Genomic DNA, 12,513 nt, shown 5'->3' with positions numbered 1-12,513 from the left:
TTTCCTTGTTGATCTTCTGTCTGGTGGTGTATCCACTACTGAAAATAGAGTATTTAAAATCTCCAATTATTGCTGAATTATTTATTCCCTTTGTCAGTTTTTCCTTTGTGTACTTTGGTGCTCTGTTATTAGATGTATATGTGTTTATAACTGTTATATCTTCCTGCTGGATTGACCCTTTTATGATGATAGGATCTGCTTTATTTCTACTAACACTTTTTGTTTTAAAAGTTTATTTATTTTAATATCAATATATCCACTCAAGCTTTCTTGTGGTTGCTGTTTGCAAGGTATACATTTAAAAATCCTTTTACTTGCAATCTGTGTATTTGAATCCAAAAATGTATCTTCTGTAGATAGCATAGTTTGATCATGCTTGTTAATCCAGTCTGACAGTCTCTGCCATTTGATTGCATGGTTTAGTCCACTCATATTTAATGTTATTACTGATACAGTTACATTTACCTCTGCCATTTTACTTTTGTTTTTTTATGTCTCATGTATTTTTTTGTTCCCCTACTCCTCCTTTACAGCTTTCCTATGCCTTAAGTGAATTTTTCTAATGTAGCATTTTGACATCTTTAATAATTTTAACTATATTTTTAGTGGTTGCTCTAGGGTTTACCACACACATCTTATCAGAATCAGCTTTCAGTTTATACTAGCTTAATTGCTCTAATACATAAAAATATTACTCTTATATCAGTCTCTCCCCTTTTTCTTCTTTCTGTGGAATTTCTGTTATACAGTATTACATCTATTAATGTTATAAACCCAATTACACATTGTTATAATTATTACTTTACCATTTGTAGTCATTTCCTTAGCCTGATGCAACTCTGCTCCCACCCATAACAGCTCCTTTGTGCTGGCAAATATATTACATGTATATTTGAGAAGTGCTCTAAGGACCTTGTAGTAGGCTGCTTTAAGAATTTTGTCTTTTATTTTGAGTGAAATGCGAAAACATTAGAACAGAAAAGTGACCTGGTCTGACTTACATTTAGAAAGGTTCCCACTGTCTACTTCATTGAGAAGAGTCTCTAGGAGAGCAGGGGTGAAAGCCGGAAGAGCAATTTAGAGATGTTGGCCACAACCCAGGAGTGGAATAAAGATGGCGCGGTCCAGGGTGGAAGTGATAGAGTGAGTAAGAAATGATCAGCTTCTGGGTATGACTTCAAGGTGGCCAGTGAGATTTAATGACAGACAATGGGATGGATAAAAAGAAAGGCGTCAAGGATAACTCCAAGCATTTAGATCTGAGCACTGGAAGAATAGACTTGCCATTAACTGAAATGGAGAACAGTGCTGAAGTACAAAGTTCGGGGGGTGGATCCAGGAGATGCTGTGAGATTTATAAGGATCACAAGATTCCTTCTGAGTACCCCAGGGAGGTGATCACTGGGCAGAGGTCATAGAAACCTGGAAAGAGGTCTAGGCCGGAAATACAAACTTGGGGATCATCAGTATGTAGACGGTATTTAAATCCATGAGACTAAATGAGGTCCCTGAGGTCTGAGGATGAAAAGAAATGAGGTCTGAAGACTGAGCGCTGGAACACTCCAGTGTCAAAAGTGAGGGGAGATGCGGAGGAATCTACAAAGACTGAGAAGGAGAAACTAAAGTATTGTAACTATCTGACTTGTTTTTTTGTTGCGTTGGTTTTGTTTTCTTTTCTATTTTTCGGCCGCGCTGCATGGCATGCAGGATCTTAGTTCCCCGATCGGGGATCAGACCCGCGGCCGCTGCAGTGGAAGTGCCGCGTCTTAACCACTGGACCGCCAGGGAAGTCCCTGACTTTCTTAATACACCGCAAGCTGCTAAAGAGTAGAAATAATTTCTTCATCATTGTGTTACTTAAGCAAGAGTTCTCAGCCCGTTGTCAACCACGCATCCTTTGAAAAAGCTCCCAGGGAGTATGATACACACCTCCAGGTTGAGAATAACTGTCTCTGTGCCTTTCATAGTGCTGGACACAGAGAAGTTGCTGTGTGTTTCTGAAATTGAAAATTAATATATGATCAGAATGTAAAAACACCCAAAGGTTTCAGATATTGGTTTTGAACTATGACAATAATTAGCCATCCGCCGTGATCTTACCAAGAAAAGCCATACTGGTCCCCGAGTTACAATCAGGGTACAGCGGTTGCTGTACACGATAAAGCTACCTGTGTATACTTACATTACGGATGTTTAAGTAAAATAAGTAACAAAAAGTGAGGAAAGTATACGGTATGTTGGAGGAAGATTGCTTTTAAGTAGCTTCGCATTTTAAAGTCAAATGCCTTTCTCTTCCTGTACTTGTGACTTGTAATTCTGTTCTCATTAAGGTTGGAACCATACAGTAGTGAGAATAAAACAGTCAGAATTTCATCCAAGCCCTGGCTCTGCCTTTTCTAACTGTCTGATGTTCTGCAAGCCATTTACCCCTCCGACTTCATCTCTTTCACTTGTGGAATTAGAATAACAAAAGCTATTCTGAAGAAATACTGCGAAGACTGTAGATATACTTAAATTATCTTGCATACAGTAGGCCCACAAAAACGGTAGTTGTTATTACCACTACTGATAATTTTGGTAATCATAATAATTGTCATTATGATAAAAATGTAATATCATAAAGATTGTGAATGGAGTAGTCAATTAGTTATCCGTGGTTATGTGAAAAATTATGAAAAAAATTAGTGGCTTAGTTGTTTTACAACAATCAACTATTCCTGCACAGTTCCTGTAGGTCAGGAATTCACGAGTAGCTTAGCAGGACAGGTCTGGCCCAGCAGCTCATTAGGATGTAAAGTCAAGATGTTGGTCGGGGCTGGAGTATCTACTTCCAAGGAGCTTCACTGACATAGGCGGTGCTGCTGTTGGTGGGAGATCTTAGTTCCTTGCCACGTGGACCTCTCAGTGTCCCCATGACATGACAGCTGGCTTCCCCCAGAGCAAGCAATCCAACAGCAGGCAAGGCAGAACTATCAAATCCTTTTATGACCTGGCCTTGAAATCCCACATCGTTATTTCTGCGATATCGCATTGTTTACACAGGGCAGCCCTATTCAGTGAGGCAGGGGAGAAGCAAGTAAATACCAGGAGGAAATGATCATTGGGTGCCACCTTGGAAGTCTGGCTGCCACAAACAGTAAAGAAACGATACCTTTAACGTATTTCAAAGTGGTGAGTGAAAGTATCAATGACAGATTTGCTCTCCTTCTCCATCCCACTTCTAAAATTGGAAAGAATGCCTAATGTGAATACATAATCAAGACTGCAGTATAACGAGAAAGTCAGTGTTTCAGTTTTCCTCTGAGGGAAAAGTCGGTTTTGTTTCCACCGACAAACACTTATAATCAAATAATTCACGATTCCAATCTTCAGCATGGTAACAAACGATACTAAGCAACTCTTGCCACGTATTAACTAAGCAATTCAGACTAGAATTCCTCCAGTTACCTTCTAGCATCAACAACCACACACAAAATATTTTATTTCCCACCTTTTCTTTAACTGGTTGCCTGACTCTGAACAAGGCATAATCCCACTTTTATCTTTAAACTGAGGAAATTAGATTTTTTAGAAAAACAAAACTTACACATAAAAAAGTATACAGATTAGAAGAATTTAAGAGACTGTTCCTTCAAGCTCTTAAATTGTATGATGGTTTATTTCTTACGTATTCTTTGAGGCACAGAATGATGGCTAAACCACCTTTTGATAGACTTGACACAACTGCAAAAAAAAAAAAACTTTTCAGAGACTTCTATCATAGCCTCGATGTTAGCTCACCTGCCCCAACTTAAAAGTTTATACGAGCAAACACAGCCACTCCTTTGGTTACCAAGAGATACATCACAAGATATTAAGAACATACCAAGTTGGTATGAATGGCTGTTTTGTGTTAACTTCTTCTTTCTGACCTCAATACCAAGGAAAGGAAGTAGGGCTAGATTTTAAGGGCTAGTCCTTAAAAGTTGGCCACAAAAGGCAAGTTAAAGGGTCAGAGATGAAAAGACAGACAAAACTGCGGCTATCTCTTTAAGAAGCAAAGAAAGCACCACAGATTTAAAGCTAGGTGAACAAGTCATACGTCACTATGCCGAGAAAATCTTGTAAATGACCACACACTGTCTTTCCTGACAGACAAGTGAAAACTTAGGAATACTTGCTTTGTTAACAGGCTGTCAAGTGGTATGTTCAGAGTCAGGTTTTTTGAAGCCTGATCCGCCATAATTTATACTTCTTCTTTTCAAGCTGCAATTCAGGTCATGCTGTGCTCTCTGAGATAATAAACAGGAAGAACGCTTGGGGCCAGCCTTCAATTTACTTTGCCTTTCATCCTGCAAAACAGAGCCTTCGAACAGACATCTTTAGGATGCCCCATTAAGATGATCCTTTCAGAAAATGCTCTTGTTCTCAGTAATTTTAAATGGTACGGCATGAAGTAGCTCATCACACATACACACTCACCAAGCAGTGTATGGTTCAAGCCACACCCAGCCTATGCAAGCCTGGGTTCCAAACCTTAATTCTGAGAATCTGAATCTTACCAAGAAAAGCTATTTGAACACAAGCAACTTTTTCATGCCCTGGCGATTGCACAGGAAGTTACAGGGCAGTGGCTTACACTCTGTGCCTAAGAAGAGCTCTAAATATCTCCTTTCACTAGAAGTACTATTTAAACTACTCAAGTGTTCAGAAGATATAAGAGATTGCTGTTGTTTAAGAAAAATGTTTCCTTCCATCTTTAAGGAAGACCTGAAGGGCCTAGAGTCAACAGAACGATGGGAACGGCAGAGCTATTTAATACATATGGCGCAGAAATATCTGGTTGACGTCACTGATCGGCGCTCCGTTTCCATAGCATAGCTGTTGCTGTAAGCGGCATCCCAGCCAGAAACTACTTCCCCCACGCCAAGCACGCACCAGCTCCACTCACGTTCTATTGGCCAAGCCCAGTCACATGACCCGAAACATCTAGGTAGGCTAGTTCCAGCCAGTGGAACGTGAATGGAAGTGATGTGTGTCCCCTCCAAGCTGGCTGTGCTTTCTCCATAGCACCCTCTCCTTCAGCAGCAACCCTGGGGTCACCTGTTGAAGATGCCTGCATCATAGGATGGGAAGAGCCGGAATCCCTGAGTCAGTACTCAGAGGACAGCTGCCTGACCAGGAAGGAACATCTATACTGAATGCTGCATGAGAGAGAATACAAGACTGTGTTATGACACTGCGTTTGGGGAGATTTTGTTGGAGTAGCTCATCTACCCTGACCAGGTGGTGGAAACTGAAGAAATATAGATGGACATTTTCTTGGGATCCAGGATCATCTGGGAAAATGGAAGAGGAACACAGGAAGAAAAAGGCACAGGAACAGAGGCAGCAAAACCTAAGATGGGGAGGAATGAGTTCATTTCCTGGATCAGCCCCTCTGAAGTATCTGCTCTCGAAAAACCAGCTCATTGGTCTGAAACAATGTGGACTAAGATGGACAACTTGGATATTCATACGGTCAACCCTTTACAATGATATACACATAGCACAAAAGATTACAAATAATCTTTGCCATACTGAAAAAGGCAAACTAGCAGTGATAAGATGGCTAGGTAGTATGTTACAGATTTTTAAAAAATAAATTTATTTATTTATTTATTTGTGTCGGCATTGGGTCTTCGTTACTGCACGCAGGCTTTCTCTAGTTGCGGTGAGCTACTCTTCGTTGCTGCGCGCGTGGGCTTTCTCTAGTTGCGGCAAACGGGGGCTACTCTACATTGCAGTGCACGGGCTTCTCACTGCGGTGGCTTCTCTTGTTGCAGAGCATGGGCTCTAGGCGTGCGGGCTTCAGTAGTTGTGGCATGTGGGCTTCAGTAGTTGTGGCACGTGAGCTCAGTAGTTGTGGCACACGGACTTAGTTGCTCCGCGGCATGTGGGATCTTCCTGGACCAAGAATCCGTGTCCCCTGCATGGGTAGGTGGATTCTTAACCACTGTGCTACCAGGGAAGCCCCAGCTAGGTAGCATTTTAGTTCATGATAATATTTTATCTGGGAGACACCTGGTAAAAAAGGTTTGGGATGGAGAAACCCAGAGAAACATTCAGGGAGAAAGAATGAGATAGGAAAAAACAGAAAACTTCAGATTCAAAGTAAGAGACAGAGCCAGAGAAGTGAAAGATAGGTTTCAAAAATGAGTTGAAGTTTATGGATAATTTTTTAAGAGCTACAAATTAGATATGGTAGAGAAAATGCTTTGAGGATCTAAGAGGTATATTTATTTATTCATTAGTTTAATCCCACAAATACTTACTGAGCAACTACTATGTGCTGAGCCCTGTGACAGGCACCATGGACAGAACCACAAACTCATGGTCTTGGAGCTCAGAGTCTTAAACAGAAAATAAAGAATTGTGATACAAGGTACCCCATCTCGATGGTCTTCCCAATGGCAACTGTTTAACTTCCTTTTACTGAAAAATGTAGTCAAGACTAGTGGGAGACAGAGCACCATTTCCCTCCCACTCTAGTGCCTTCTTCCTAAATTCTATTTTAGCATCTGAAATGGACAAATTGTCTGAGGAAAGAGAAAATTCTAACTCTTTAACAGACCATGAAGAAAACAGAGCTAGGGACTTCCCTGGTGGTCCAGTGGTTAAGACTCCACGCTTCCACTGCAGGGGGCGCCCTTTTGATCCCTGGTTGGGGAACTAAGATCCCACATGCCGCACCGAGGCAAAAAAAAACAAAAATAACAAAAACAGAGCTAAATCATTATTTCTAAGAAAATGAAATTGCCTTTTATCACCACGCACCGAATAGCTTTCCTGATTGTCCCCTGTACGTCTGTTAACAACAGTGGTCGCAGAACGCGCGGTTCCGGACAATAGACAATACAACTGAACAAATTAGTCTCCTGAGTGCAAAATAACACTTTCATAACAATGGGTAATTCATGCCTACTTTCTCTAGACCTCTGTGGAACAGAATAACAGTGCAGGCTAATTACACGAGCTGGCTGAAAACTGCGCAGGTCATGAAAAGGCATCTCTCTAAAGAACAGCCGAGAAAAGGTCTTAGCGCCAAATCCAAACCAATAGGAACAAAGTGAGAGAGCAAACGTGAGACCATATGCCCAGGCAATCTCATTCGCGTGCTGCAGTTAACCACGTTTGCGGATGCCCAAAAGGGGGTGTAAGATTCTCTGCCTTGAAAAACAACGTCACCTTCCGTGATGAAAGAACTTTCCGCCACGCTGACTCAAGTGCTTTGCTCCAAAGTACAGCTATGGGTCACGGTTACGTTAAGCACTTTTGTCCCTTTGCGGAACAAAGACAGTTCGTATCAGAGAGAGAGAGAGGTGAAGTGAGTCAGTTGAAGCTTTCACACACTGACTCACATGTCGGGCAAGGGATACAACAGGCTTGTCGCAGGGAATGGGGAGCAAGGACCAATTTTTCCAAGTTCTACTCTCATGAGGCGTGGTGCCGCAAGACATGTGGAATTTGAGTCCCTCAGGAAAACTTCCAGCAAACAACAAGCAAAACAATGGCTCGGATAGGATCAACACAGACGTGCAGTGCCATCTATAGTGCATGAGCTGCTTTACGTCCACCTCAAAATTCAATGTATTTATTGTGCAAGAAAAGAAGCGTTTGCAACTGCTAGTTCTGGCCCATCTACCATAAGCCAGGGTCCCGGCAAAAACAGTGGCCTGCTCAAACCGAGTCATTTGAGAAAAGCTTAAAGAAGGCACTTTTCCCAAAGTCCTGGGCTGGATGTAGGAAGATCCAAATACAGTATCAGGGGACCATTAAGAGCTCACCCCTAGGCTGAAGAGTCCCGTGGAGGGAATGAAGTGGAAAAGGAGAGAGAGATACTTAACAAAAGTCATGACCTTCATTAAGAATGTAACACCTTCCTTCCGTCAAGGATGTAATTCGCCTGCAGCAACATCACAAGAGAAAAGCTTCTTTTCATTCCTCCCCCTTCCTGATCCATTTCTAGGGCTCTCCTCTGAGTCAAATGCAAAGAAAAGCAGTTAACAAAGGAGCCAGGAGCCTATGGATGAAGTCCCTGTAGGCCGGCCTCCAAGGGCAAAGCGGAACACAGAGCAAACTGTGGTGAAGGGAGAGAAGTGGGTCAGATTCACTCAAATCAGAAATCTTACTGGGTAGCAGGCTTTCCCCACTAACTTCAAGGATCCAGGCTGTCGGGAGGCTTAGACAAAGCAGAGGCACCTGGGACGCCCAAGGCGGCCTCCTCGGTCCTGGCTTCCTGCACTGGACGTGCACCTCTGGCCCAGAAGAGTAGGTGAGGTCTCTAAGTGAGGTCCCTGGGTTCCTTACACAGCAAGAACGTTTAAACTAGGAAACATTTCCCTGTACACCTAGAGAGCTGGACAGCCCATGTGCCTCACGGATCCTGGGTTCCATTTAATATAAGTAATTCCTCAGGCAGGGAGCAGACTACTAGGACATTTCAGTGGACATCGGTCCCTTCCTCCCGGCGAGTATTATTAGTCTATTACCCGAGGTCTAGTTGAAAGGAGATTAGACCAGGCTGCCTACTGCAGTTTCCCTCCCCCCCCCCCCCCCCCCCCCCCCCCCCCCGCCGCCGCCCCGGGTCACCCTCCAGGGATGGAAGTACATGGATTATAGGCAGCGTTAACTGCTTCCTCCCATAAACTGTTTTTAACATTAAAAGAGGAAGAGATGTGTCTGTGTGTGTATGTATGAGAGGGAGGGGGGGGAGAGAGGGAGGGAGAGGGGGAGGGAGAGGGAGAGAGGGAGGGAGAGGGAGAGAGGGAGGGAGAGGGAGAGAGGGAGGGAGAGGGAGAGAGGGAGGGAGAGGGAGAGAGGGAGGGAGAGGGAGAGAGAAAGACTGATCGCCAGACTGATTATTAGGAAGAAAAAGAGAAGGAAAGGCCGCTGGGTCTCCCTTGCGCAAGACTGCCATGAGGACCCTGCTCTCCTCACCCTGCACAACTTTCTAACTCGGTCAGGCAAGCGCGCAAGCGACCTGCAACTCTGATGAGTCCCTTCCAGGGAGATTTACAGATGCCAGCCCAGGCCCCGCCCGAACGCACATCCCCCCGCACCTCCAGACTCTGCCCCTTCCCGGGACAGCCAAGGCAGCGCCTCTACCATCGGACTCTCAGGCCACGAGTAGCTCTTCCTTGCACGCAGCTCGGAGCTTTTCGAGCTCCTTTTCCCTAGTTCGGAGAAGATGGTGCTGGAGACTCTCTGAAATACAGGATCGTCAGCAGGTGTGGGAAGCTGCAAGTGAACCACAGCTGGGACTGGGGCGGGGGTGGGCGTGGGGTCAACCTGTTAACCTTCATGGGACTGCAAGCAGCTCGATACAGGTGCGCGTTTCTCTAGACGAGGGTCCAGAATGCCATGGGGTTCTCAAAAAGAGTCAAGGCCTAGAAAAGCTGAGCTGGTAAAACTACACGGAGTGTCTAGTGAACGTGGATTCAGGGACAGATACGCAGAGTCCCCAGTGCCAGGGTCGGACCCTGGTCTGCACTGTTCAGCCCCTCACCAACCCCCTCACCCAACGGAGCTTCTCCAAGCCCAAGGTCATGCCTCCATGTGAAGTCTTTTTTTAAAATATTTATTTTGCTTTACACTGTTGTGTTGGCCTCCACTGCACAACAAAATGAAGCAGCCAGACACATACCGATATCCCCTCCCGTTTGGACTTCCCTCCCATTTAGGTCACCACAGTGCATTAGGTAGCGTTCCGTGTGCTCTACAGTATGTTCCCATCAGTTGTCTACTTGATACACAGCATCAATAGTGTATATGTGTCAATCCCAGTCTCCCAATTCCTCCCACCCACCCCCCTTCCCCCTTGGTTTCCATACATTTGTTCTCTACAACTGTGTCTCTATTTCTGCTTTGCAAATAAGATCATCTACACCATTTTTCTAGATTCCACATATATGCGTTATTGTCTGATATTTGTTTTTCTTGCGAACAGTCTTATTTTCCAAATGATTTCAAAGACGCCGTGAAACATTTTTTGACACTTACAAAACACCTATTTTAAAAGTAAATGAGGGCTTCCCTGGTGGCGCAGTGGTTAAGAATCCGCCTGCCAATGCAGGGGACACAGGTTCGAGCCCTGGTCCGGGAAGATCCCTCATGCCGCAGAGCAGCTAAGCCCTTGCGCCACAAGTACTGAGCCTGCGCTCTAGAGCCCGCGAGCCACAACTACTGAAGTCCGCATGCCTAGAGCCCGTAGCCCCCGCTCACCACAGCTAAAGAAAGCCCGCACAGCAAGGAAGACCCAGTGCAGCCATAAATAAATAAATAAAGTTCCGTTTTTAAAAAAAAATTACATTCAATGCAAAGAGTAGAACTTACTTTCTCGTCTTGTTAGATAAAGTCTCCAAGCCGGCTTGCAGATTTTGGCATCTCTCTGTCGGCGGGAGGAACTTCTCGTTCAGATATGTGCTGTTTTGTGAAAGAGATTCAAAAAGAGATTGATTTAAAAGGAGAGCTTATGAGATACGGTTAACAAAAAGCAGATTGAACTGATAAAGGGCGCCCAACTGAGGTCTGATTTTCATCCCTTTATTGGATTTCTCTGCGGCAAAGGAAATTGATATTTTCACCTGCAACAATGGGTCTAAATGAAAAAAGAAAAAAGCAAGTTGACATGATAAAGTCAAACAGAAAAGAACACTCCACGGGGGACTGTATTTTCATGTTCTCATACTTTGAGGTTAGTATGCACAATGAACAAGTTATTGAATAGTTTTAATCATCGTGTGTGTAAGCAGGCTTTACTTCTAAAAGATGTCCCCGGCTAGGAAGCATGCAGACACAGGACATCTGTAAGGCTCTCCCAAAAGAAGGCAAGATAAACCTGGCCTTTGATCATTACAGTAGCTGTGATATAAGGGTCTGTTGCTATTGTTTTATGAACTTGGAAGAACTGAAGTTGGAACAAAACCAAATCACAAAGCGAGTTAAGGAAATGGGTCACGGAGTCGGGCTGCCTAACGAGCCTTGCGGACACGTGTGCTACTGAACTGATTGAGGCCTCTGCTTCTGCATCTCTAGTCCTTACCCCATAGTGCTATTGTCATGATATATACACGACAGAGGAGACAATGAAAAGCACCTGGTACCACGCCTACCACAGTAAATGCTCAAAAATACATCAACCACCACTCTCCCTACACTTCGAAAACATGCACACGACTCCAGCTTCCTGGTAGTGCATCGATTTAATCGTCCTGAAGGTATCTGCTGAGGATCTAACATGTGCTGGGAGCCAGGCACAGGAGACTCAGGACACCGAGCTGGGTAACACAGCACACAGTCCCTTTCCCTAGTGGAGCCTGCAGTCTGGTTAAAGAGAACGATGCATATCAAACAAACAACCACAGGAATGAATACCGAATTCTGACCTGTGGTTATTAGGATCCTGAATACTGCAGTGGCTGCCATGGAGGAGTGTATTGGGGAGCCGCCTGCATCCTGGGGGCGGGGGGCCTCTGAGAAAGTGTCATTTGGGTGCAGATCACCAGGGTAATCCAAGGACGTTACTTTGGGAAGAGGGGGGAACATTCCAGATAGAGGGGAAAGCATGTGCAAAGTCCCCAGAATGTGTGAGGAGCTGAAAGGAGGCCGGTGGGGCTCAAGGCTGAAAGACTACAGGGTGTCTGGAGCAGTAAGTAAGGGCCAGAGCACACAGACCTGGTGAACCAGGTTTAGAATGGACCCTAAGGACACAGGGAGCAATAGGTTAGGGGCGGGGAGTGATGGATGGGCCTGGCCTCAGGTGTGTTTTAAGTAGTTGACTGAGAAATGAAACGAGAGGAAGCAGGACTACAGAAAAGGTGGGAAAGTTAGGAGGCTTCTGCAGGGCTCCAGGAGAGAGAGGACGGCAACTTGCTTTGCCAGCCAGGATGGAACAGACTATGATGTGCTCACAGACATCCCCCAATGGCAGTTGCTTTGCATCACAAAGGTCTGTTTCTTACTCATGAAATGCCCACTAGACACTGGGTAGCTCCCTAGGGTGGCCGTGCTCCCTGCGATCTAGGAATACTGCGTACTGTGCTCTTGGGGGCACCTTCCTTTCAACAACCCACTTCCATAATCTCTGTGGCAGGAGAAGAAAGTGCTGGAAGGTCTTACTCTGTATCCGGATGCTTCAGCCTGGCCAGAACTAGCTGCATGCCCAACCTGACTGCACAGTGGTTGTCAGAAAAGGGCCATCATCCTCTGTGCCCAGAGAAAGAGGCGATCAGGATCCAAGAGTGGACCAGAAGCCCACATCCACTTGCCCATTGGCAGGAAGAGAGGCTGACAGATTTGAGATCTATTCTGGAGGTAAAACTGACAGGACTTCATAGTAAGTTGGATATGGAAGGTGAGGTAGCAGGAGGTATCAAGATAAAGATATAAACAAGAGAGATTCATAATTAATCCTCCAGAAGTGCTGTCTAAAAAGACAGTGCACGAAATACATATGGGCTCACAAAATCCCTCTTTATCTTTTTTTTTTGGCTG

General features: G+C 44.7%; 1 protein-coding gene across 1 annotated transcript in view; it reads right to left on the bottom strand.

The window, feature by feature from the left end:
- ST8SIA6 (ST8 alpha-N-acetyl-neuraminide alpha-2,8-sialyltransferase 6) overlaps positions 1-12,513 on the bottom strand; it is a 133,898-nt gene that overhangs the window by 47,841 nt on the left and 73,544 nt on the right. Inside the window, exon 3 of the mRNA XM_029236363.1 lies at positions 10,354-10,443. Within this exon, the coding sequence (XP_029092196.1) occupies positions 10,354-10,443 (90 nt within the window). The remainder of the gene's footprint in view (positions 1-10,353; positions 10,444-12,513) is intronic.

This window comes from Monodon monoceros, unplaced genomic scaffold (genome assembly GCF_005190385.1).
Source record: "Monodon monoceros isolate NGI ecotype Baffin Bay Population unplaced genomic scaffold, NGI_Narwhal_1 Super_Scaffold_21, whole genome shotgun sequence".
Classification (NCBI taxonomy): domain Eukaryota; kingdom Metazoa; phylum Chordata; class Mammalia; order Artiodactyla; family Monodontidae; genus Monodon; species Monodon monoceros.
The sequence above is the reverse complement of the archived record's forward strand: the minus strand, read 5'-3'. Positions and strand labels throughout refer to the sequence as shown.